Below are 23284 nucleotides of genomic sequence, written 5' to 3'. Positions count from 1 at the left end.
AGAAAAGGGGGCACATAGTGATCCGACTGTCCGTCTGTCAGTCTGTCCGTCCGTCCGTCTTTCCGTCCCACTTTGTGTTTAGGTTTCGAAAAATGCTCATAACTTCTATGTCCCTTGAGATATAACTTTCATATTTGGTATGCATGTGTATATGGACAATGCCTTTCCATACGCACATTTTTTTTTACCCCTGTGACCTTGACCTTGAACTTAGGGTCTGCGTTTAGGTTTCAAATCTGCGTTTAGGTTTCGAAAAATGCTCATTACTTCTCTGTCCCTTGAGATATAACCTTCATATTTGGTATGCATGTGAATATGGACAAGGCCTTTCCATACGCACACATTTTTTTACCCCTGTGACCTTGACCTTGAACTTAGGGTCCGCGTTTAGGTTTCGAAATCTGCGTTTAGGTTTCGAAAAATGCTCATAACATCTCTGTCCCTTGAGATATAACCTTCATATTTGGTATGCATGTGTATATGGACAAGAACTTTCCATACGCAGCAAAAATTTTGACCCCTGTGATCTTGACCATGAACTTAGGGTCTGCGTTTAGGTTTCAAAATCTGCGTTTAGGTTTCGAAAAATGCTCATAACTTCTATGTCCCTTGAGATTTAACCTTCATATTTGGTATGCATGTTTATATGGACAAGGCCTTTCCATACGCACACAAATTTTGACCCCTGTGACCGTGACATTGAACTTAGGGTCCGCGTTAAGGTTTCGAAATCTGTGTTTAGGTTTAGAAAAATGCTCATAACTTCTAGCAAAGCGTTTATAGGGGGCATATGTCATCCTATGGTGACAGCTCTTGTTTCAAGAATGAAACATGAAAAATAAGTTCCAATTTTCCCATAACTTACTCTTGCAAACACTTGGCTGTATTACATTTTAATATTACGATACTTTCAGCATAAACTGGATTTTTGCTGAGAAGAGAAACAAAAATACCATAAAAGCAAAAAGTGTGGTCCCTGTTGAGTCCGTGCAGACAACACATGCACCAAGACCTGTTTTCTCAGAGAGCAGCTCATTCAAACAAGGAGAATAACTCACTATTTTGGTATAATGCTCATTTCTGTACCCTTATTTCAGATCACTCTCTTCCAACTACCGTTCCATGGCCTCTATCACGGTAGTGGACACCCCGGGCTTTCAGAACCCAGCAACATGCGGGCGACAGACGGGTGCAAGCTTTGAGGACCTGTGTAACAACTACACACAGGAGAAGCTGCAGCTGCTATTTCATGACCTTGTGTTCACCACACCACAGGACAGATACAGTCAGGTACTATTTCATGACCTCGTGTTCACCACACCAAAGGACAGATACAGTCAGTTACTGTTTCATGACCTAGTGTTCACCACACCAAAGGACTGATGCAGTCAGGTACTTTTTCATGACCTCGTGTTCACCACACCACAGGACAGATACAGTCAGGTACTATTTCATGACCTCGTGTTCACCACACCACAGGACAGATACAGCCAGGTACTGTTTCATGACCTCGTGTTCACCACACCACAGGACAGATACAGGTAGGTACTATTTCATGACCTCATGTTCACCACACCACAGGACAGATACAGGTAGGTACTATTTCATGACCTCATGTTCACCACACCACAGGACAGATACAGTCAGGTACTGTTTCATGACCTCGTGTTCGCCACACCACAGGACAGATACAGTGAGGTACTGTTTCATGATCTCGTGTTCACCTCTGCAAAGGACAGATACAGTCAGGTACTATTTCATGACCTCGTGTTCACCACACCACAGGACAGATACAGTCAGTTACTGTTTCATGACCTCGCGTTCACCACACCAAAGGACAGATACAGTAAGGTACTATGTCATGACCTCGTGCTCACCACACCAAAGGACAGATACAGTCAGGTACTATTTCATGACCTCCTGTTCACCACACCACAGGACATATACAGTCAGGTACTGTTTCAAGACCTTGTGTTCACCACACCACAGGACAGATACAGTCCGGTACTGTTTCATGACCTTGTGTTCACCACACCACCGGATAGATACAGTCTGGTACTGTTTCATGACCTCATGTTCACCAAACCACAGGACAGATACAGTGAGGTACTATTTCATGACCTCGTGTTCACCACACCACATGACAGATACAGTCAGGTACTATTTCATGACCTTGTGTTCACCACTACGCAGGACAGATTCAGTCAGGTACTATTTCATGACCTCGTGTTCACCACACTGCAGGACAGATACAGTCAGGTAATATTTCATGACCTCATGTTCACCACAACACAGGACAGATACAGTCAGGTACTATTTCATTACCTGGTGTTCACCACACCAAAGGACTGATACAGTCAGTTACTGTTTTCATGACCTCGTGTTCACCACACCACAGGACAGATACAGTAAGGTACTATTTCATGACCTCGTGTTCACCACACCAAAGGACAGATACAGTTAGGTACTATTTCATGACCTTGTGCTCACCACACCAAAGGACAGATACAGCCAGTTACTGTTTCATGACCTCGTGTTCACCACACCACAGGACAGATACAGTCAGGCACTATTTCATGACCTTGTGTTCACCACACAACAGGACAGATATACAGTCAGGTACTATTTCATGACCTCGTGTTCACCACACCACAGGACAGATACAGTCAGGTACTATTTTATGACCTTGTGTTCATCACACCACAGGACAGATACAGTCAGGTGCGCAGAGTGTGAGGTGGTCTAAGTGCGGGCCTTTAGGTTTTTTATGATGTATGAATGGTTTGACAGAATGATATTTATACCCCCACAAACAAAGTTTAGGGGGGTATATAGGAGTGAACTTGTCGGTCCGTCGGTTGGTTGGTCGGTCGGTTGGTCTGTCTGTCGGTCCGTATTAAGTGTCTGCTCTCTAATTCAAGTAGTTCTCATCTGATCTTCACCAAACTTGGTCAGAAGTTGTTTCTACATGATGTCTAGGCCAAGTTCAAACATGGGCCTTGCAGGGTCAAAAACTAGGTCACGGGGTCTCTTCGTGCGTTTTAAACATTCAGCATATTGTCTGCTCTCTAATTCAAGTAGTTTTCATCCGATCTTCACTTAACTTGGTCATAAGTTTTATCTAAATGATCTCTAGGACAAGTTTGAACATGGGCCATTCACTTAGTGCGTTTTTTAACATTCAGTATGGTGTCCGCTCTCTAATTCAAGTAGTTTACATCCGATCTTCACCAAACTTGGTCAGAAGTTTTATGGAGATGATCTTAAGGCCAAGTTTGAACATGGGCCTTTCTGGGTCAAAAACTAGGTCAAGGGGTCACTTAGTGCGTTTTAAAAATTGAGCATGGTGTCCGCTGTTTTTTGTGAAGACCACATGCAAAATATTATGTGTCAATGCAGCATGTGGGGGTATTCATCACGTTTGTGACAAAGCTCTAGTTATTATTGGTTATTCATTGATGTGTACATAAATAAGGGATGGTCCTATCTATTAATTGTAACAAGCGTCTCTAGTATAGTGTTGGTATTAATTTTTCAAGCAGCTATGGTTTTTGAGTACACTCTAGGTTTCAAAATCGAATCTCTCACTGTATTGTTGGTTTGACGATTGGTTTTTGTTATCTTTTATCCCATAATGTCAACCATGGTCAATTATCAAGCATACAATGTTCTTTGCGACAATTTTGTATCTTTTTGTAATCCTAGAAATCGCACTGCAAAAATCTTTACTTTAAACATCATATGTATATGAGGAACAAATACATTTACAGACTCATTTATTAACTAGTTTCTTGTTCAATAAAAAGAGGTAAGGGTAGATATTGAAGACTAATATTTAACTTAAGAATTGGATTTGCAAAAGAAATATTAAAATGCAAATATGCTGTATAGTGCAATCTTAAAGCGTCATAGTTGAAACCATAACCTTTCCCCTTGTTCACAAAGCCTTCATTACATCACATTTTTATTTATAGCAGACCTTTATTTTAAGTATTGAAATTCATTGTTGAAAATGATATTCATAAAACAGAATTATTGATGGCAAGAAATGAAAATCAACATCAACAAACTGACAGTTTTAAGTTCTCCTGCAAGGCAAGTAATGTTCAATGTATGTACATGTATGTATTTCTTTTGACCTTGTAGTCAAGGATAACCCATGAAAGTGCAAGCACTTATTTCCAATGGGGTCCTTTGGTTTTTGCTGAAGAGATAGCAAGCAGAATAGACAGTATTGGGATATAAGCAATCCTGGTGCGATACCCTAGCTCTTTGCGAATAGATCCCTTGGTTCTGTTACGTGCTCAGTGTAACAGCACCCATACATGTAAGAATTACCTGGATTTCATACCAGTACAGCTCTAGTTGGGTGGGAAACACTTGAAGCATTTCTGAAATTTCCAGTGCCCCGGCCGAGAGTTGAACCGGGGACCTCTGAAATGGTAGACCAGAGTGTTACCACTCGACCACCGCATTTCAATAAATGGTATTAAATTCAATATTAAAGGCCACCAAAGGTTACATTTAAGTCACATTAAAATGAATTTGTAATTGTCAAGTAATACATTTTCAATATTTGTGAAGTGATGTAAACAGATGTGTCTAATTGTTCTGATAAAACTGGGCATAATGCATGTGCGTAAAGTGTCTTCCCAGATTAGCCTGTGCAGTCCGCACAGGCTAATCAGGGAGGGCACTTTAGGCTTAAATTAAGATTTTCGGTAAAAAGGGACTTTCTTTAAATCAAAAATACCATTAAAGTGGAAAGTGTCGTCCCTGATTAGCCTGTCGCACTGCACAGGCTAATCTGGGACGACACTATACGCACATGCATTTTGCCCAATTTTCGCAGAACACGACACAAATGGCATGATGTCTGATTGCAGGAGAACATAGATTGTGACTTTGAGTTTGTGACCTCATCGCCGGCAGCCATGGTGTCCTTGATAGAGAAGCCATCCCAGCAGACCTTGGTAAGAACCAGTGTTATCTCACATAGCATTTTGTTCAGCCTTGTTCGGGGGAAACAGTGCTTAATGCAAACATGTAAAGTGTAGTCCCAGAGTAGCCTGTGGAGTCTACACAGGCTAATCAGGGACGACGCTTTCCACATTTGTCACTTTTTTTCATTCAGGAAGTCTGTTTTAACAGGAAATCAATTGTAGGTGGAAAGTGTAATTTCTGATAAAAACGTGCGGACTGCACAGGCTAATCTTGGAGAACACTTACCGCACATGTATTGAGTCCAGTTTTCCCAGAACATGACTTCTGTGCTCCAGGGTAATTTATTTACCTTCAAATGTCTAGCAGTGTAGAATAAGTGTGCTGATTTGTTTGACTTTCCCCAATGTATAATGAATAAGATTTTGTTATGATAATGTATACTTATTAGCTCACCTGAGCACATTGTGCTCATTGTGAGCTTTTGTGATCCCTTTTTGTCAGTCGTGGGTTAGGCGGCATCAAAATTTTCCTTGTTTACACTCTAGAGGCTACATTTATTGTCCGATCTTCATGAAATTTGGTCAAAAGATTGGTCTCAATGATATCTTGGACAATCGAAAATGGTAATGGTTGCTTGAAAAAATATGGCCGCCAAGGGGCAGGGAATTTTTCCTAATATGACTATAGTAAAACCTTGTTAACACTCTATAGAGACCACATATATTGTCTGATCTTCATTAAACTTGGTCAGAAGATTTGTCTCAATGATATCTTGGACAAGTTTGAAAATGATTCCGGTCTGTTGAAAAACATGGCTGCCATCGGGCGGGGCATTTTTCCTTATATGGCAATAGTTAAACCTTGTGAAACATTCTAGAGGCCACATTTATTGTCCAATCATAATGAAACTTGGTCAGAAGATTTGTCCCAATAATGTGTTAGAAGAGTTCGAAAATGGTTCCGGTGGCTTGAAAAAGAAGGCCACCAGGGGGCGCGGAATTTTTCCTTATTTGGCTATATATGGCGTTACTAAAACCTTGTTAAAACTCAAGAGACCACATTTATTGTCCAATCTTCATGAAACTTGGTCAGAAGATTTGTCCCAATGATATCTTGGATGAATTCGAAAATGGTTCTAGTTGGTTTAAAAACATGGCTGCCCTAGGGCGGGGCATTTTTCCCTATATGGCTTTAGTAAAACCTTGTTAACAATCTAGAGACCACATTTATCATCTGATCTTCATGAAACTTGGTCCCAGTGATATCTTGGACGAGTATGTAAATGTTTCCAGCTGGTTAAAAACAACTTATAATAAAACTTAAACTTAAAGTTAAGTTGCCACTTAACACTCTTCATGAAACTTGGTCACAAGATTTGTCCCAATGATATCTTGAAAAAGTTCGAAAATGGTTTTGGTTAGTTGAAAAACATTGGCGCCAGGGGGCGGGGCATTTTTCCTTATATGGCTGTAGTAAAAACTAACATCGTAAAAGTCACATTTATTGTCAAATCTTCATGAAACTTGGTCAGAACATTTGTTTTAATGATATCTTGGATCAGTTCAAAAATAGTTCCAGTCTGTTTAAAAACATGGCCAACAGAGGTCGGGGGATTTATCCAAATATGACTATAGTAATACCTTGTTAGCACTCTAAAGTTACATTTATTGTTCACTCTTCATAAAACTTGGTCAGAAGATTTGTTCTAATGATATCTTGGGGCTGCACTAAGCAGGTCAGTTTCTTTGTTACTCAGGTGAGCGACTTTGGGCCTTTCAAGCCCTCTTGTTTAGAATTATTGTGATTGTTAAATAGTAAACCATAAAGTTAAATTATAAGAAATTGGTAATTTGTTATGCACATTAAAAAAGACTATTGTATTTTTCATTTCATGGAAGTCTTTTTAAAAACTGGAAATCTATTATTATTGTTTTCTCTCTGCTTCAATAGCTTTATCAGGTACAAGAAAGTTTTGTTGTCTTTTATCTTTGGTCCACCAGCCTTTAATTGCTTTAGACCACTTAGTATTCAGATGGCTGCAAGCTATGATGCTATTCTTAATCTCTGTTAGAAAGGATTATCCTATATGTTGGGCCTAATTTGAGCTGTCTCGGCTATGATAATACTTCCACATTATATGAATGAACAACATACACAAAATAAATGTTACATAAACTTTTAAACGCACATCGTCGACAGGGTTTTACATAAACAGATTCGTGGAAAGCAAATGGAACAATAAATGAACTGATTTTCATGGTTGCATTTCAGAACATAAAATGTTTTGTTACAAGGTATTTCTGATGTGGAAGATATCTTTATAGTGATGTACATTTTACTTTCAAGTTACAATATCTATAACATATATAACATGCAATTATGTAAATACAGCGCTGTTATGTTAATTGAGCCTTGTACATTTTTTTCATGTATGGCAACTGCCAATATCCTTTTTTCTTCATATGGTTTACATAGAAATATTTTAATTCAATCGTTTCCTTGAGTATATTATCATATCCTTTTGTATCCACTTAGTTACTAAACATAAGGATGCTATTTTATTTTATCCTTAACTGCGCTTAATTGTTGTAAAATTTTGTCCCAGATTGGGAACACATTTTCTGCTTTTATGGAATTTTTCATTTGAGTGGCGTTCTAAGAAAACTGGGCATAATGAAAGTGCGTAAAGTGTTTTCCTAGATTAGCCTGTGCAGTCAGCACAGGCTAATCAGGGACAACACTTTCCACCTAAATTGTATTTTTGCTAAGAAGAGACTTCATTTAAACGAAGAATGTCATAAAAGCCGAAAGTGTCGTCCCTGATTAGCCTGTGCAGACTGCACAGGCTAATCTGGGATGACACTGTACGCACATGCATTTTGCCCAGTTTTCTCAGAACACGACTCATTTAAAGCAAGTGTCTTCCACATGAAAATCCAGTTATGGCAGAAAGTGTGGTCCCTAACTGGTGGGACCTACTTGTTGGTATTTGAACATTAGCTTGTACACAACCAGTTGCATTGAGTTGCATATAACAACAGCCAATTATTATGATAGAACCCTATCTGTTTCAGAATACAAGTACTTCGCCAGTGAGACTTGTTTGCTTTCCTTTTTTCTATTTGTATAGTTCCCTTTTTTTAGCCCATCTGAGCACAATGTGCTCATGGTGAGTTTTTGAGATTGCCTTTTGTATATTGTGCAGCGTGCAGCGTTTAAGTTTTCCTTGTTAACGCTCTAGAGGCCACATTTATTGTACAATCTTCATGAAACTTGGTCAGGAGATTTTCCAGAATTATATCTTGGACGAGTTCAAAAATTGTTCCGGTTGGTTGAAAAAAAATTGCAGGGGGCGGGCAATTTTCCTTATATGGCAATAGTAAAACCTTATCAACACTCTAGACCCCACATTTATTGTCCGATTTTATGAAACTTTGTCAGAATATTTGTCGTTGAAAAACATTGCCGCCAGGGGGCCTGGAATTTTTCCTTATATGGTCATAGTTGAACACTCCAAAAGTCATATGTACAGTTTAATTTTCATGAAACTTGGTGAGAACATTTGTTTTAATGATATCTTGGGCTGCACAGAACAGGTCAGTCCCTTTGTATATCAGGTGAGCAACTTTGGGCCTTTCAGGCCCTCTGGTTTTGAATATTCAGTTACTTTTCAACTCAAAACATTTTGCCTGTGCACATAATGGTGATTTTTGCTGTTGAAGTTTTTTGTTAAAAATGCTGTTGACTCTGCAAGTAAAAGAAAGAAAAATCTTAAATTAATTATGCATTAAAGTTCCCATGTAGATCTACTTGTGTATTTTAATCAGCTTTAGTTAATATTTTACTTCTGTTATAGAAGGCCAGATGCATTTTGTCACATTCTCATTAATGGCATAAGTCAAATTAAGCTGCTTTATAAGTCTATTAACCAGCCCAGTAAAAGAATCACAATATTTCAAAACCATCCCATAAAAAGAATCTCACCATTTCTTAGTTTAGCACCACTTTTATGAATGTAAAATCCACAGCCTTAACCCATTTATGCCTAGCGTCTAGAAAAAAGGCCTTGGCAAACTGCGTAGACCCAGATGAGACGCCGCATGATGCAGGGTCTCATCAGGGTCTGCGCTGTTTGCTTAAAGGAATTTCTGTAAATATTTCTAAATATAGAAATGATTATAGGAAACATCCCTAATTTTGGAAATAAATTGATTCAATTTAGAAGGATGGGAGAGTCCACTAGGCATAAATGGGTTTAACTCCTCCTGCCAGCCTCATTTGAGCGCCTTTGAGCATTTCCTTAATCATTGAAAATGCTTGTGCATGTCTTGATTGTATTATTGTTTCCAGAATTTTATTCAGTGTATCCACTGGTATTTTTAGCTTTCCCATCCACGACCATCAAGTTTCCATGAGTCAAAAGACTATTCTCATGGTCATAGTCACGAGCATTTCACAACTAATGGACACATAAAAACAAAAGAAATTGAATACCACCGAAGTGCTAGCACATCATTTTTGTCCAAAATCCCAGTGAAAGTGACCTCGACCTTGAAGTCTTATCAGCACTTATGTCCCACGTCTCCCACATCACCCACAGGTCGCCAGGGTGGTCACTCTGGACACCACTTTGGTGACCTTGACCTTGAGGTATATTTAGCACTGGGGTCAAGGTCAGTGTTGCTTGCTGTGGTTTTCAGGTGTACAAGAGCCAATGCTAAACAAATGTTTTGAGACCCTTTAAAAAAAACTTGATAATTAAATGGATTTATGGCTTATAGCAGATGAGATCAGCTTCTTAATTATTAAAAAAGGATCATTAAAAACTTCAATAATAGCTTTCTTATTCCGGATGATTAACAAACCTTTTCCATTGTGAGGCCTTGTTTAAGAATCATGTTTCAGACAAATGAAGAGGTCTTTATCATTACCTAAGACTTGCATATGGTTTGTGCAGTTCAACAATCATACATCTATAAAGCATCAATATACTGTACAATTAAACTAAAGATTTTAACTTCCTAGTCTTACTTTGCTTTTGGTGTTAAGCGTACAATTCTTGATGTTCCATGTCAAAACAATTAAAATGTAGATCCCAGGTGTAATGAAACCTTAACCCATTTATGCCTAGTGGACTCTCCCATCCTTCTAAATTGGATCAATTTATTTCCAAAATTAGGGATGTCTAGTATATTTATTTCTATATTAAGAATATTTCTTACAGAAATTCCTTTAAGCAAACAGCGCAGACCCTGATGAGATGCCGCATCATGCGGCAGTCCCATCTGGGTCTACGCTGTTTTCCAAGGCCTTTTTTCTAGACGCTAGGCATAAATGGGTTAAGTTTGGGACTATAAGTTGCGCTCCAGTGAATGGAGTAAAATTAGCAACAATTACCATAATGTCCTTTATGATTTATGTGCTCCTTGAACAAATGTTTGGGAGATTTACCGTGCTTTGGTGCACAGTCAATAGTTTATCCATGTGTACAATTTCTGCAATAAGTGCACTTAAGAAAAAATGATACACTGAACAAATATGAATCTTGTTTCATAAGGGTGACAGTTGCCTTGTTTGTTTGAAATGTGCATAACACGCTGGGGTAGTTAGTGCAGCACAAATCGTAGATAGTTAGCATCCATTGGGCAAGGTGTACTACACTTGGTGCTTCATACAGACGTGTGTTCATTAATTTAATTGTTGGTGAATACTTGTAATGTGTTAAATGCAGAGTTTAGTATGCTGTCACACCAGTTTTGCTAATGGCTACATATATATATATCTTTTAAAGTCTGCTTAGTTTAACCAAACAAACATATACAAATGGGCTTTTCAAGAAATTCCTCTATAGATTTAGCACTTACAAGGTTGTGTTGTAATAGTTTGTATTAATAAACATGAGATTCATGATATTTTGTTAAATTAATGTGTTTCTATAAATTTATGTCACAAGTTTGTTTCTCAGCTTTGTGCATCATTCATGTGAGCCATACTTTGTGAAAAAGGGGTTTAATGCATGAGAGCAACATGTCGTCCCAGATTAGCCCGTGTAGTTTGCCTTTTCATAGAGAGGCTCCTATTAGCCTGTGTAGTCTGCCTTCTCACAGGGCAAGGCTTGTATTTTTGCTGACAAATCATCTTTGGAAATGAATGGCACAAATTTGTCCATACGTTACCTTGTCTAATTTCAAGAAAATGTATCATTGAACAAAAAACTACTTCTTATAAAGTATCATATTTAATAATTTTTAAATGGATATAAGTTTACTTGGAATTACTGAGATTTGCTTTAAAAACTTGAGAAATGACTATTAAACATATGATAGATAGACACAAATAGATGTCATTTGAGTCCAGTCCATGTAAGGCCTAGATGGGCAACAATTGTTATTTGCCATTTGAGTCCAGTCCATATAAGGCCTAGATGGGCAACAATTGTTATTTGCCATTTGAGTCTAGTCCATATAAGGACAAGGTGCACATCAGTAGTATTATCACATTTGAATCCAGTCCATTTATGACAAGTAAGTCCAGTCAGAGGTTTTGAACAAATGTGACTTTGCTGTTTGTAGTAAAAATCAGTAATGTAAGTTTGGATACTTCTGGTATAAATTACGTTATTTAATCCATTAAAAAAAACAACAACAAGGTAAACAAGATTTTGTTGTTGTACATTCTTACATTACTTCTGGTCTTATAAAAACCACCAGATGTATTTTAAATAGAGCAGAATTGAACAATAAAAGGTTAAATACCATTATTGTGTCCCTGTAGGTGCGAACTTCAAACCCTGAAGTGCGAGAGGCAGAAAAGAAAGGTTTGCTATGGATACTGGATGAGGAGGCAATATTCCCTGGTGCAACTGAGGACTCCTTCATGGACAGATTCTTTAGTTACCATGGCGAACAGAAAGTCAAACGTAAGCTTTGTGTTTGTGGCATTGCTTGTTTTTTGTTTGAAAACATTTTCTGACATTATAGAAACAAGCACATATGGTCCAAGGTAAGGGTGCAGGATCATACGGGGTTTACAAATGGATGTTAATGGATGTTAACACACTGGGAAGTGGTGCTTTTTGTTTTCAAATAACTTGAGAACAATTTTCTGAAGAATTTCAACTGGTGCATAAAAGACAGTTTTTTATGCGGCTTATGGCATTATGAAAAACATCATTATAACTTTATTTAATAAATGTGTGTTCTTAGCCAAAATTCTATGTTTACAGCCATTCATTTACACGATTATGCTGCGCTCAACGTGAAATTTTGGCACCGATTTCAGACGTATTCAATATTGTATACAAACTGCCTGAAAAACTGTCTTTTTTGCACTGAATATTTTTGCAAACATATTTCAATTACTTAAGATCAGGGATCATATTTTTTCGGTTTTGTCGGTCCTAGACCGATTGGGGTCATGAAAGACCGATTGAAAATCCCAAACAGTCGGTCCAATTTTGTTTGCTAAAATTCCCATGTCATGAAATCGATTACACAGTGTACATGCTAACACACCCTAATGACATTCTTGTCTCGATTAGGTGTGATAAACTACGGAGCGTATATTGACCTCATCTAGAGTCAGTGGATAAACCAATCGCTGCAGTCTCTTAACCGGTCATGACCGGTTTATTGCACGTCAGACTAAGAATAAAAAACTTGTGAACAGCGGATAAAAGTCGCATCCGAAAAGACGCGTCTGAAAGCACGCGCTGTAACTAAACAAAACATGCCGATACATTTTCCACCAGTGTAATAATCCGGTTATATAATTATTGAATGAAAGTCGAGGATCTGATCGACAGAACAGACGAAAGTTATTTTTATGGGCGGAACTTCACATAAAATAGTACACAAGAAAAATAATATCAATTGTATAAATATTTAGTAAAACCGTGTTAGAATCGAAATAATTCGTGAACTTTATAGTTTGTTGTTGAATAACTCACGAGCGGAAAATTAGATGCGTGGTTTCAAATGCTTAGCTCTCGTGATTTAATCCCTACGCATATTAACTTCGGCCGTTTGTTATTTGACAACAAACTCATACATGCCATACGTCCCGGATTGTCGGGACAGTCCCGGAAATGAAATCTGTCAAATGTCCCGGAATTTACAAAATCCATATATACATGTACCTTATCTTAGGCTTAACTGCACCTCGAATCTGTGTATATCTGCAGCGTCTCCGTGACAATGCCTACCCGAATAGGCAGACTACGCTACGTGTCAAAATCGATCAATTAACAGGGGTCCTGCTATCATATTGATTGTCTCACGTTCGCAGTCAAACCGAAAAGGCGGCATTGTTTAATGTGGTTGTTAATTGACTTTAATCTACTACGTCATTGTTTCCCGCTGCGTAAGGGCAAAGGATATTTGTTCACACATCTGAAGTCCAACATCGCTGAGTAAAAAATTAAAAGCAGTTTATGTTTGCACGTTTAACCGACAAAGAAGTTGAGTAAAAAAGTAAGCATATAAAAACGTCATCCTCACTAGGTTTATTATTGTCTTGAATAAAGGCGTATCAACAACTACGCGTTACACACCGGTGTTAATTACAATAACGCAGTGACGTCACCATCTATGTTTAGAACGCTTACACTGAAAACACGTGGCTTGTATCTAGTAACGGAAGTAGTAATGTTTAATTTGATGTTAATAGATCAAGTGTATTTCAGATAGGCTTTCGAACTTTTGCAATTAACGATGCGAAAAAAAAAAAACGTACAAAAAATGCATATGTCTATAAATATCGCTACATTTTATACATGTCCCGGAAAATCGGCAAAAGTCCCGGACAATTTAACTCAATGTCCCGGAATTGGTCTGAAAAATTATGGCATGTATGACAAACTATAACGTACACAAATATTTTCTTAATTATTTGGTTTATTATTGTCAGTAGCCAACCTACGCACAGACATTTGTTTGGTTCAGTGCATGTTTGTAAGCTATTATCAAGTCGACAACGATTTAAAACATCGGTATAGACTTACACTGATTAATAAAATTGACAACGAGGAAAAAAAAGTCTGATAAAACAGCACACGAAACAACAATGAAATGGAAAATGATAAAATCAGTTGAGAAAACTCGAATGGTCTTTTTTTTTAAATGTCTAAGGGAATTTTACTTGTACATTTATTATACCACCTTCATGAATGGCAAAATCAATGGTTTATATTTTGACGTAATTTGTCATGATTTTGGACATAAATTTTCGGATATTCTTTCACCATTTATATCCAGACCGATTGATGTTGAGGGAAAATATGATTCCTGCTTAAGATACTTGCAAAAATTAAGTTCTTTACAGTGTGTTTTCATTCCGTCCAACCTGTGTGTAAGCTGCTGTGAACCCTTTTGATCCTGCCTCCTGAGATGGCAACTTATGTTATATCTTCTGTGATCCCTGTTGATCCTGCCTCCTGAGATGGCAACTTATGTTATATCTTCTGTGAACCCTGTTGATCCTGCCTCCTGAGATGGCAACTTATGTTATATCTTCTGTGAACCCTGTTGATCCTGCATCCTGAGATGGCAACTTATGTTATATCTTCTGTGAACCCTGTTGATCCTGCATCCTGAGATGGCAACTTATGTTATATCTTCTGTGAACCCTGTTGATCCTGCCTCCTGAGATGGCAACTTATGTTATATCTTCTGTGAACCCTGTTGATCCTGCATCCTGAGATGGCAACTTATGTTATATCTTCTGTGAACCCTGTTGATCCTGCATCCTGAGATGGCAACTTATGTTATATCTTCTGTGAACCCTGTTGATCCTGCCTCCTGAGATGGCAACTTATGTTATATCTTCTGTGAACCCTGTTGATCCTGCATCCTGAGATGGCAACTTATGTTATATCTTCTGTGAACCCTGTTGATCCTGCATCCTATAATGGCAACTTATGTTATATCTTCCTCACATTGTTTCAAATGTTATGTTTTTTACTGGTTTGTATAATCCAAACTATGGCATCTTTTGAAATTTTATGTTTTTTCAGAGGTTTGTATAATGAAAACATACAAGGCCAAGAAATTGTAACATTTAATGTGTACCAGCTGTTTCCCATGTTAAACATAGTAGAACCAGAAACATAAAAACATATTATTCGCAAGGATTTTAAAATGAGGCTGCAGGCAAATACATTTTTGCCATAAAATCTTTGAATAATCTATTTTTAGATATAAGCAGATCTTAACTTTTAAAGCAGAACTAATAGACATAGCACTTTACTTGTGTAGTGAATTTAAGAATGCTGTTGACCTTTTAAGATGTTAATTATTGTAAATGTCTATTATCACAGGTGACAGTTTACTACGCAAGGCATCATCGCTTGGCAACACATTCATCTTGAACCACTTCCAGGGCACCAACCCTGTGCAGTACAATGCCAGTGGCTGGCTGAAGGTGTGCAGGGAGAACCCCATCACCAAGGTGGCCACCCAGGTGCTCCAGGACTCAAAGAAGTATGGCATCGGGGTTTTATTGGAGCCTTGTTGTGGAAAAACTTAATGCATTTACGTAAACGTTCTGCCTTAACTTGATTTTTGGTTTAGATCAGACCTCCTGAGACAAAATGTGTCATATGAGCAGAAAGTTTCGTCCCGGATAAGCCTGTGTGGACCGCACAGGCTAGTCAGGGATGACACTTCAAACATGTATTAAGCCCAGTGTAACCAGCGCGAGTCTCATATGCCTTGTTACTTTTTGCCTTCATAGCTCTCTATATGTACATAAGAGTCGTGTTCTGAGAAAACTGGGCATAATGCATTTGCGTAAAGTGTCGTCCCAGATTAGCCTGTGCAGTCTGCACAGGCTTATCATGGACGACACTTTCCCCTTTTATGACATTTTTCATTTAAATGAAGTCTCTTCTTAGCAAAAATCCAATTTAGGCGGGAAGTGTCGTCCCTGATAAGCCTGTGCAGACTGCACATGCTAATCTGGAACGACACTTTACGCACATGCAGTATGCCCAGTTTTCTCAGAACGCAACTCTTAATATGGTGACAGGTGTGAATAATCCATATTCAGATGACTTAGTTTCACTTTGTGATGAATTTGAAAGTTCACAATAGCTTTCAACTCTTTTGTATTTATATTCACTTATTAAAGCCCAAAAATATGCTGTGTTCAGATCTGATTCTCTCTGTTTTTGTAAGGAAATATAACATTTTTTATCTGACGCGCAAATTACAAACTGATGATTAAGTTTGATAGATGAAGTTGGGACTAGCATTTTAGATGGCGGAAGAAATTTGAAAAAGGCATTTCAAATTAATACAGACTAATAAATGATATTTCCATGGTATAAATAATAAAGAATAAAAACTGCAACAAATTAGGCTATGAAATTTATAAATGAAATTTTAAATGTATAAAGAATAGAAAAAATTAAGACTGCACACAACCCCCTAAAAAAGGTCCATTTATTTTAACCCTTTGCATGCTGGGAAATTTGTCGTCTGCAGAATTTCTAAAAGTAGCATTTTTCTTCAATTTTTATGCCCCCCTTCGAAGAAGAGGGGGTATATTGCTTTGCTCATGTCGGTCGGTCGGTCGGTCCGTCCACCAGGTGGTTTCCGGATGATAACTCAAGAACGCATACGCCTAGGATCATGAAACTTCATAGGTAGATTGATCATGACTCGCAGATGACCCCTATTGATTTTGAGGTCACTAGGTCAAAGGTCAAGGTCACGGTGACCCGAAATAGTAAATTGGTTTCCGGATTATAACTCAAGAACGCATACGCCTAGGATCATGAAACTTCATGGGTAGATTGATCATGATTTGCAGATGACCCCTATTGACTTTGAGGTCACTAGGTCAAAGGTCAAGGTCACGGTGACCCGAAATAGTAAAATGGTTTCCGGATGATAACTCAAGAATGCATATGCCTAGGATCATGAAACTTCATGGGTAGATTGATCATGACTTGCAGATGACCCCTATTGATTTTGAGGTCACTAGGTCAAAGGTCAAGGTCACGGTGACCCGAAATAGTTCAATGGTTTCCGGATGATAACTCAAGAATGCATACGCCTAGGATCATGAAACTTCATGGGTAGATTGATCAAGACTTGCAGATGACCCCGATTGATTTTGAGGTCACTAGGTCAAAGGTCAAGGTCACGGTGACCCGAAATAATAAAATGGTTTTCGGATGATAACTCAAGAATACATATGCCTAGGATCATGAAACTTCATCGGTAGATTGATCATGACTCGCAGATGACCCCTATTGATTTTGAGGTCACAAGGTCAAAGGTCAAGGTCACGGTGACCCGAAATAGTAAAATGATTTTCGGATGACAACTCAAGAACGCTTTTGCCTAGGATCATGACACTTCATAGGTACATTGATTGTGACTCGCAGATGACCCCTATTGATTTTCAGGTCACTAGTTTATTCTGTTTTCACACTGTCCAGTAAAGAGACTTACAAATTGAATTTTTGACACATGTTCATTCATAATGATGTATAAGCCTTTGTTTCTGTGCCAGTAAATACTATGTTTATGGAAATGACGTGAGAATTCAACATTTAAAAAACCAATGTAATATGATATGTAATATTATATGGCAACAGGACAGTTGTGATTTGCTGGGTCAATTCTATTTAGCTTGGCCATCCAAGAGGTTGATAACTTTGACAAACTGGTGGTCTGAAACATTGAGAAAATGTCACGATTCACTGACAATAAATCAAACATGTAATTCTTGCTACGCAACTTGCATTTAATTTTGTCAATTCAAATTATACATAAAAATATAATTGATTTTTAATCTGCTTGTTAATTGAAAAACAGCAACACAGTTTGTATGTATAAAACAATGTTAATACATAAATAGGATCAAGCATATTAAAATATCAACTTAGATTTAGTTTCCTTTACTGTACAGGATTTGTAAAGTTAGGTTAATATTTGTGTATTGAACAAAAATAACAACAGTGTAAAGAAAAGTTAATTTGGGGATGTTCTATCCAAACCCTGAGAGTTCAGATTTCCTCAAATGCCAAGTAAAGATTGTAAATTTCAACCCACTCCTCTGGTTAGTTTTCAGAGCGCACATATAATTAACTTTTGAGCTTAGTGTCTCATTTGTACATGCATTACTGTATTAACTCCAAATCAACTAGTACAAGTGGTAGGCCAGTATTACATGGACTGGTGTTCACTGTAAACACAGTTTCACAACCCCATCTGATACTGGTCAGTATCTTGGCAAGTGGCCAAAGTTGGGAGTGGAATTAATGGTCTATTGCATAACTGACTTCTGTGTGTGGTAAACACATGATACTGGTCATGTGGTCAAGTTGCACTAGTATACATTTGCCCAATACACAACACTAGCCCTGGCTATTTTTAATCAGATTGCATTGCTATCTATGGTGGTCATTGACTAGGGGAGTTAACTGCTATAAATAACATGTTTCATTACCATTAATAAATAAAACATTACAAATTGTGTGCACGTTTCACATATTGTCAAATAAGTCAAAATGTGTGAAAGGAATCCAAAAAATCAAAGACTCAATCATATAATGGATATAATTGATTAGTATAGGTCCTGATTGGTTTTTGCACTATTAATTGGATACATTTCACAGGTCATTGACATACAGTGACAAAAAACATATTCACACAATGGCTGTCACTACAACGGAGAGCCCATATGGGGGGCATGCATGTTTTACAAACAGCCCTTGTTTTTCAAAGAATACCATCAGAATAGCAAACAGTTTGGATCCTGATGAGACGCCACATCTCATCTGGATCCAAACTGTTTGCAAAGGCCTTTAAAATTTGGTTCCAGCACTAAATGAGTTAATAAGTGGTGTTGGAAATAGAGATGTTCAATTGTACACCAAATATCTTCTATAGGTCTAACATAAAAGACTTGTTCAACAATGTGAAGGCCCCTGTGGGAGGGCTGGTCAGTGGCTCCATTGTGGGTATGGAAGGCTCCAACACCCTCAGGCGTGTGGGAAGCATGAGGCGCACATTCATGTCCGGAACCGCAGGGCTCAAAAAGAGGTCAATGTGTCTGCAAGTCAAGTTTCAAGTGGTGAGTAGTTAAGTTGTAACCTATTTATTTGAGCTTGATTGCATTAAAAGCCTATGGCTTATTTAAAATGCTCTCGAGTCTGTTTCCTGGGACTGGAACCAGTACTTGGTGTATTTGGCGGAGATCTAAAGAAGGCTCCCACTGCCAGGAATCAAACTTGTGACCTCCTGATCGCTAGGCAGACACCATATCCACTTTGCAACGGCAATGTCTTTTAATGGTGAGTAGACTGCAGTTGTTTCCCTTGGACATGGAGAGTCGGCTGGATGTATCACTCTTGGAAAAAACTTCTTAGAACAGAAAATGTTCCATTTTTCTTCTTAATTGTTTATGTATATAGTGTTATATATGATAATGAATACATGTGTAAAAAAACAACAACAAACGTTTAGGATTAAATTTATAGTTAAAAAGTCCTTAATTGCAAGCATGTTACACACATGGTAGACATGATAGTAGTTTGAACTGTTTAAAACATTGATGGCACCAGTTTATTTCTTCTTTAATTTCAAATTTCAAGGGTTGCAAAAATAGCTATACATTCTTTGAATAAATCATTCAGTGTTATTTGACAAAGTTTTGCAAAATATCAAAAGAAAGTGTACAGTTAAGTTGGAACTTTGTTATTTTCTTTCTAGGACACCATCATTGAAACAGTTCGTAAGACCAAGTGTCACTTCATTCACTGCCTGCTTCCGCAAGCCAACTCAGGCCTGTGCGAGCTGCGCAGTGCAGCAGACATGACCCCAGAGCGCCCAGATGACATCCTCATCAATGTGCCCCTGGTGAGGGGACAGTTTAGGGGTAGCGAGATTCTGGAGTCAATCAGAATACATAGACAAGGTATGGGCGCTGTTGTTGGGATGCTGAGAGTTTGTTCCATGGAGTATTAATCTGGGAAAGCTGGGCTTAACCCTTTGCATGCTGGGAAATTTGTCGTCTGCTTAAATGTCGTCTTCTGAATTTCTAAAATTAGCATTTTGTTCGATTTTTTTTTTCAAAGAATACTATCAGAATATCAAACAGTGCAAACCGTTTGAATCCTGATGAGACGCCATGTTCTGTGGCGTCTCATCTGGATCCAAACTGTTTGCAAAGGCCTTTAAAATTCGGTTCCCGCACTGAAAGGGTTAATGCGCGTGAGTTTAGTGTTGCTTTTCTGCCTTCACTGGATTTTCTCTCAGAAAAGACATCCTTTAAACCCAAAATACAGTAACAGCAGACAGTGTTGTTCCTGATCAGCCTGTGTGAACTACACAGGCTAAACTGGGACAAGACTTTACATACATTGTTAAGCCCAATTTTGATTGATGATGCACTTCGGGATTTATCAAAATCTGTTGATGACCGTTTGATATATTTTAGCATTACTCAGAAATTCTATAAATACGATTATTTTTGTGATAATTGATATTGTATCACATGTTCCTAAATTTATAGTAAGTATTGAATAGCTTGTTGCTCAAGCAACATTATCATGACAAAATGTAATGGTCTGTATGCAACACATAAGAACGTGATCAATTATTAACCTAAGAGTAAAATTAGATGTATTTAATGTTGAAATATTGTTGTAGAAGCGTTGATTTTCTACACGTATAACATTTCTAACCGCACCTGTACAGGTTTCCCTGACCACATGCTGTTTGGAGAGTTTGTTCAGAAGTTTGAGGGCCTGGTGCCGCCCCATGTGCAGCCAACCAAGGACATGCCAGAGAAAACGGTACGTGTATGCAGCATATAGGCTGCACTGTAGGACAACTGGGCCTGATGCAGGAACGTAAAGTCATTCAAGATAAGCCTGCTCAGTGCCCACAGGCTAATCGGGGACAACACTTCCTGTTTTCATGAAATTTTTCATTTGAAGAAAGCCACTCCAAGTGGAAAGTTTAGTCTCTGAATAGCCTTCCGAGGCTAAACTGGGAGGAGGCTTTACTCTCGTGCATTAAGCCCCATTTTCCCAGATCGAGGTCATATTAATGTGCATTTTATGTCATTTAACGATAGACAAACAAAGTTTTCTTCTGGTTGTCCAAGGAAGCTTGTCCTAGGATTTGAAATATATCAAAAGGATGGTGCTACCGTGCCCTGGTATAAGCTTCTTAAATATAAATGCATTTCTGATCAACTGAGTTCATGATTTCTTGATCTGCCCATTCATTTAAACGTACAAAAGGCTAGTTTTGTAAAAGATTGTGAGATGGTGTGTGATCTTTTGTATTGTTTGACATTTATATTGCTGCCTCAATTGCCAGGCTTATTCCATGTGCAATTAGTATAGCCCAGTAAACACATGCTAATCAATGAAGAAATTTTCGCTGTTATGGAATTTTTCGTTCAAAGGAAGTATTTTCTTATCTGGGATGATAGTTCATGCATATGCATTAGGCGTGGTTTTCCCAAAGTCCGGCTCATTTGTTGTTTTTAATTGTGTATAACAGTCACGTGACATCCCTTGTTAATCTGTAGGGTTGATGGTGCATAATGCTTTAGGCTTAATACTGTAGAAGTCTTTCTCAAAGTAGCTTGATAACATATTTTCAGAATAAAATGTTGTTGCAAATGTTTGTTTATTATATATAAATTATATATATAATAATATATTTTTTGAAAACAATAAGTTCATCATCTTTATTCAAGTAATGCTTGCCACTACCTGCATTACCTGTCCTTGTATCTGGCAGTTGTATTTTGACAGAATTTGTCTAGAGTTGGTTCTTTTTAATTGATTTTTGAAGTATTCTTGTGTAACACGTTTGCTGAATAAATGCAAAACAGATAATAAATTGATCTCTTAAGTAAACTAATTAGGCTCCATTCAATTGCCTGAACATAATTAACCCTTGTAAAAGTTTAGTCACTCAATATTTGTCAAAATCTGTTCATTAACTCTATTGTAATATTTACATCACTATATCAGCCAAAGTTATTGGTGATAAAAATAGTATTTAAAATTAAAAAAAATAATTTTAACTTTATTAAGTACACATTAAAAAATAAAATGAGTTGTCTATTAAAAAAATGTGTGTGTGTGCTTCTACAATTGAAAAATTGCCTTAAACGAAATGTAATGCAGTTATTTGTAATGGTTCATATAAGGGTTGACAACTAAATAATGGCAAAGGGCAGTATATACCCCCAGGGTCCCATTTACATACCTAATTGGTGATGAATGAATAGGGGCTGACTGCTACTATTAAGTATAAATAGTATTTTGTGTATGTTGTGTAGTTTGCATGAAGTGTAAACAGTCTCAACCTGAGAGTTTATTGTGTAAAAGTAAGTGTTAATATTTAGTATAAATGGATGGAATTTTGGGTATTTTTATGATATTTCAGTTATTGAAACAATACTGTTTCATTTTAGGTGTTAGCCTTAATGGTAGAAAGCATCCCTTTTAACCCTGAAAATCTGATTTTTTTTAGCCTAATCTAATAAAGGAATATTTCCTTTACCCATGGACAGTTTTTCATCAATCTGTGCTGAGGCAAAAATAAGTCTGGGTGTCTCAGAAGCAAGGTTACCATGTAATTATTTTTTTTTACATATATACCATTATTGCTCAAATTTTATAGACACTTTAAAAAATGTTTGTGTTTGAAAAATTACATTCACAAAAATATTTCCATATTACAGGTACCATACAATGCATAGAAACAATGACAAATGTATTGACATGCAATGTCAGATATATGATGTTGTTTGCCAAATGGTATTTTTTAACTTTACACTTAAGCAATATAAAATAAGTTCTTACGTATTTGTTTGTTTCACAGAAAATTGACCCTAGTTGCAATTCATATGCCATGAATCTTTATAACTTTTAATGAAATCGAAAATGCAAATAATGATTTTGTTATTGGATCTTGTATTGCTATCTTTGTCATCTTCAATATTCGTGAAAATTTTCAAACTGTTTTATTGTTGTGATTTTTGAGATGCTGTTATTTTAAATAATGAAAAAAATATTTGCATACCACTGCATTTTAAACACTAGCTGCATACAATTATAATAATTGGCACTAATTGACATCATACTGTTATTGTCCCCTACCGGTTTCACCAGAGGGGACTTATGGTTTGCGCTCTGTGTGTCAGTCAGTCAGTCAGTCAGTCAGTCAGTCAGTCAGTCAGTCAGTCAGTCAGTCAGTCAGTCAGTCAGTCAGTCAGTCAGTCAGTCAGTCAGTCAGTCAGTCAGTCAGTCAGTCAGTCTGTCTGTCTGTCTGTCCGTCACACTTTTCTGGATCCTGCGATA

At 37.5% G+C, this 23284-nt stretch overlaps 1 protein-coding gene across 10 annotated transcripts in view; it reads left to right on the top strand.

Annotated features, from left to right (window-relative positions):
* The window catches only part of LOC127869864 (unconventional myosin-XVIIIa-like), a 146679-nt gene that overhangs the window by 67444 nt on the left and 55951 nt on the right, over window positions 1–23284 (top strand). For 8 of the 10 annotated variants that reach the window (XM_052412557.1, XM_052412544.1, XM_052412552.1 and 5 more), the window contains 8 exons: window positions 1098–1290; window positions 4887–4973; window positions 8019–8036; window positions 11719–11863; window positions 15260–15422; window positions 18846–19029; window positions 19668–19872; window positions 20655–20752. In XM_052412557.1, the coding sequence (XP_052268517.1) occupies window positions 1098–1290; window positions 4887–4973; window positions 8019–8036; window positions 11719–11863; window positions 15260–15422; window positions 18846–19029; window positions 19668–19872; window positions 20655–20752 (1093 nt within the window). The remainder of the gene's footprint in view (window positions 1–1097; window positions 1291–4886; window positions 4974–8018; window positions 8037–11718; window positions 11864–15259; window positions 15423–18845; window positions 19030–19667; window positions 19873–20654; window positions 20753–23284) is intronic. The other 2 variants (XM_052412582.1, XM_052412529.1) reach the window with 1 other exon arrangement.

The sequence above is a fragment of the Dreissena polymorpha genome, chromosome 1, assembly GCF_020536995.1.
Source record: "Dreissena polymorpha isolate Duluth1 chromosome 1, UMN_Dpol_1.0, whole genome shotgun sequence".
Taxonomy (NCBI): Eukaryota; Metazoa; Mollusca; class Bivalvia; order Myida; family Dreissenidae; genus Dreissena; species Dreissena polymorpha.
This window is presented reverse-complemented; position numbering and strand designations above follow the sequence as displayed.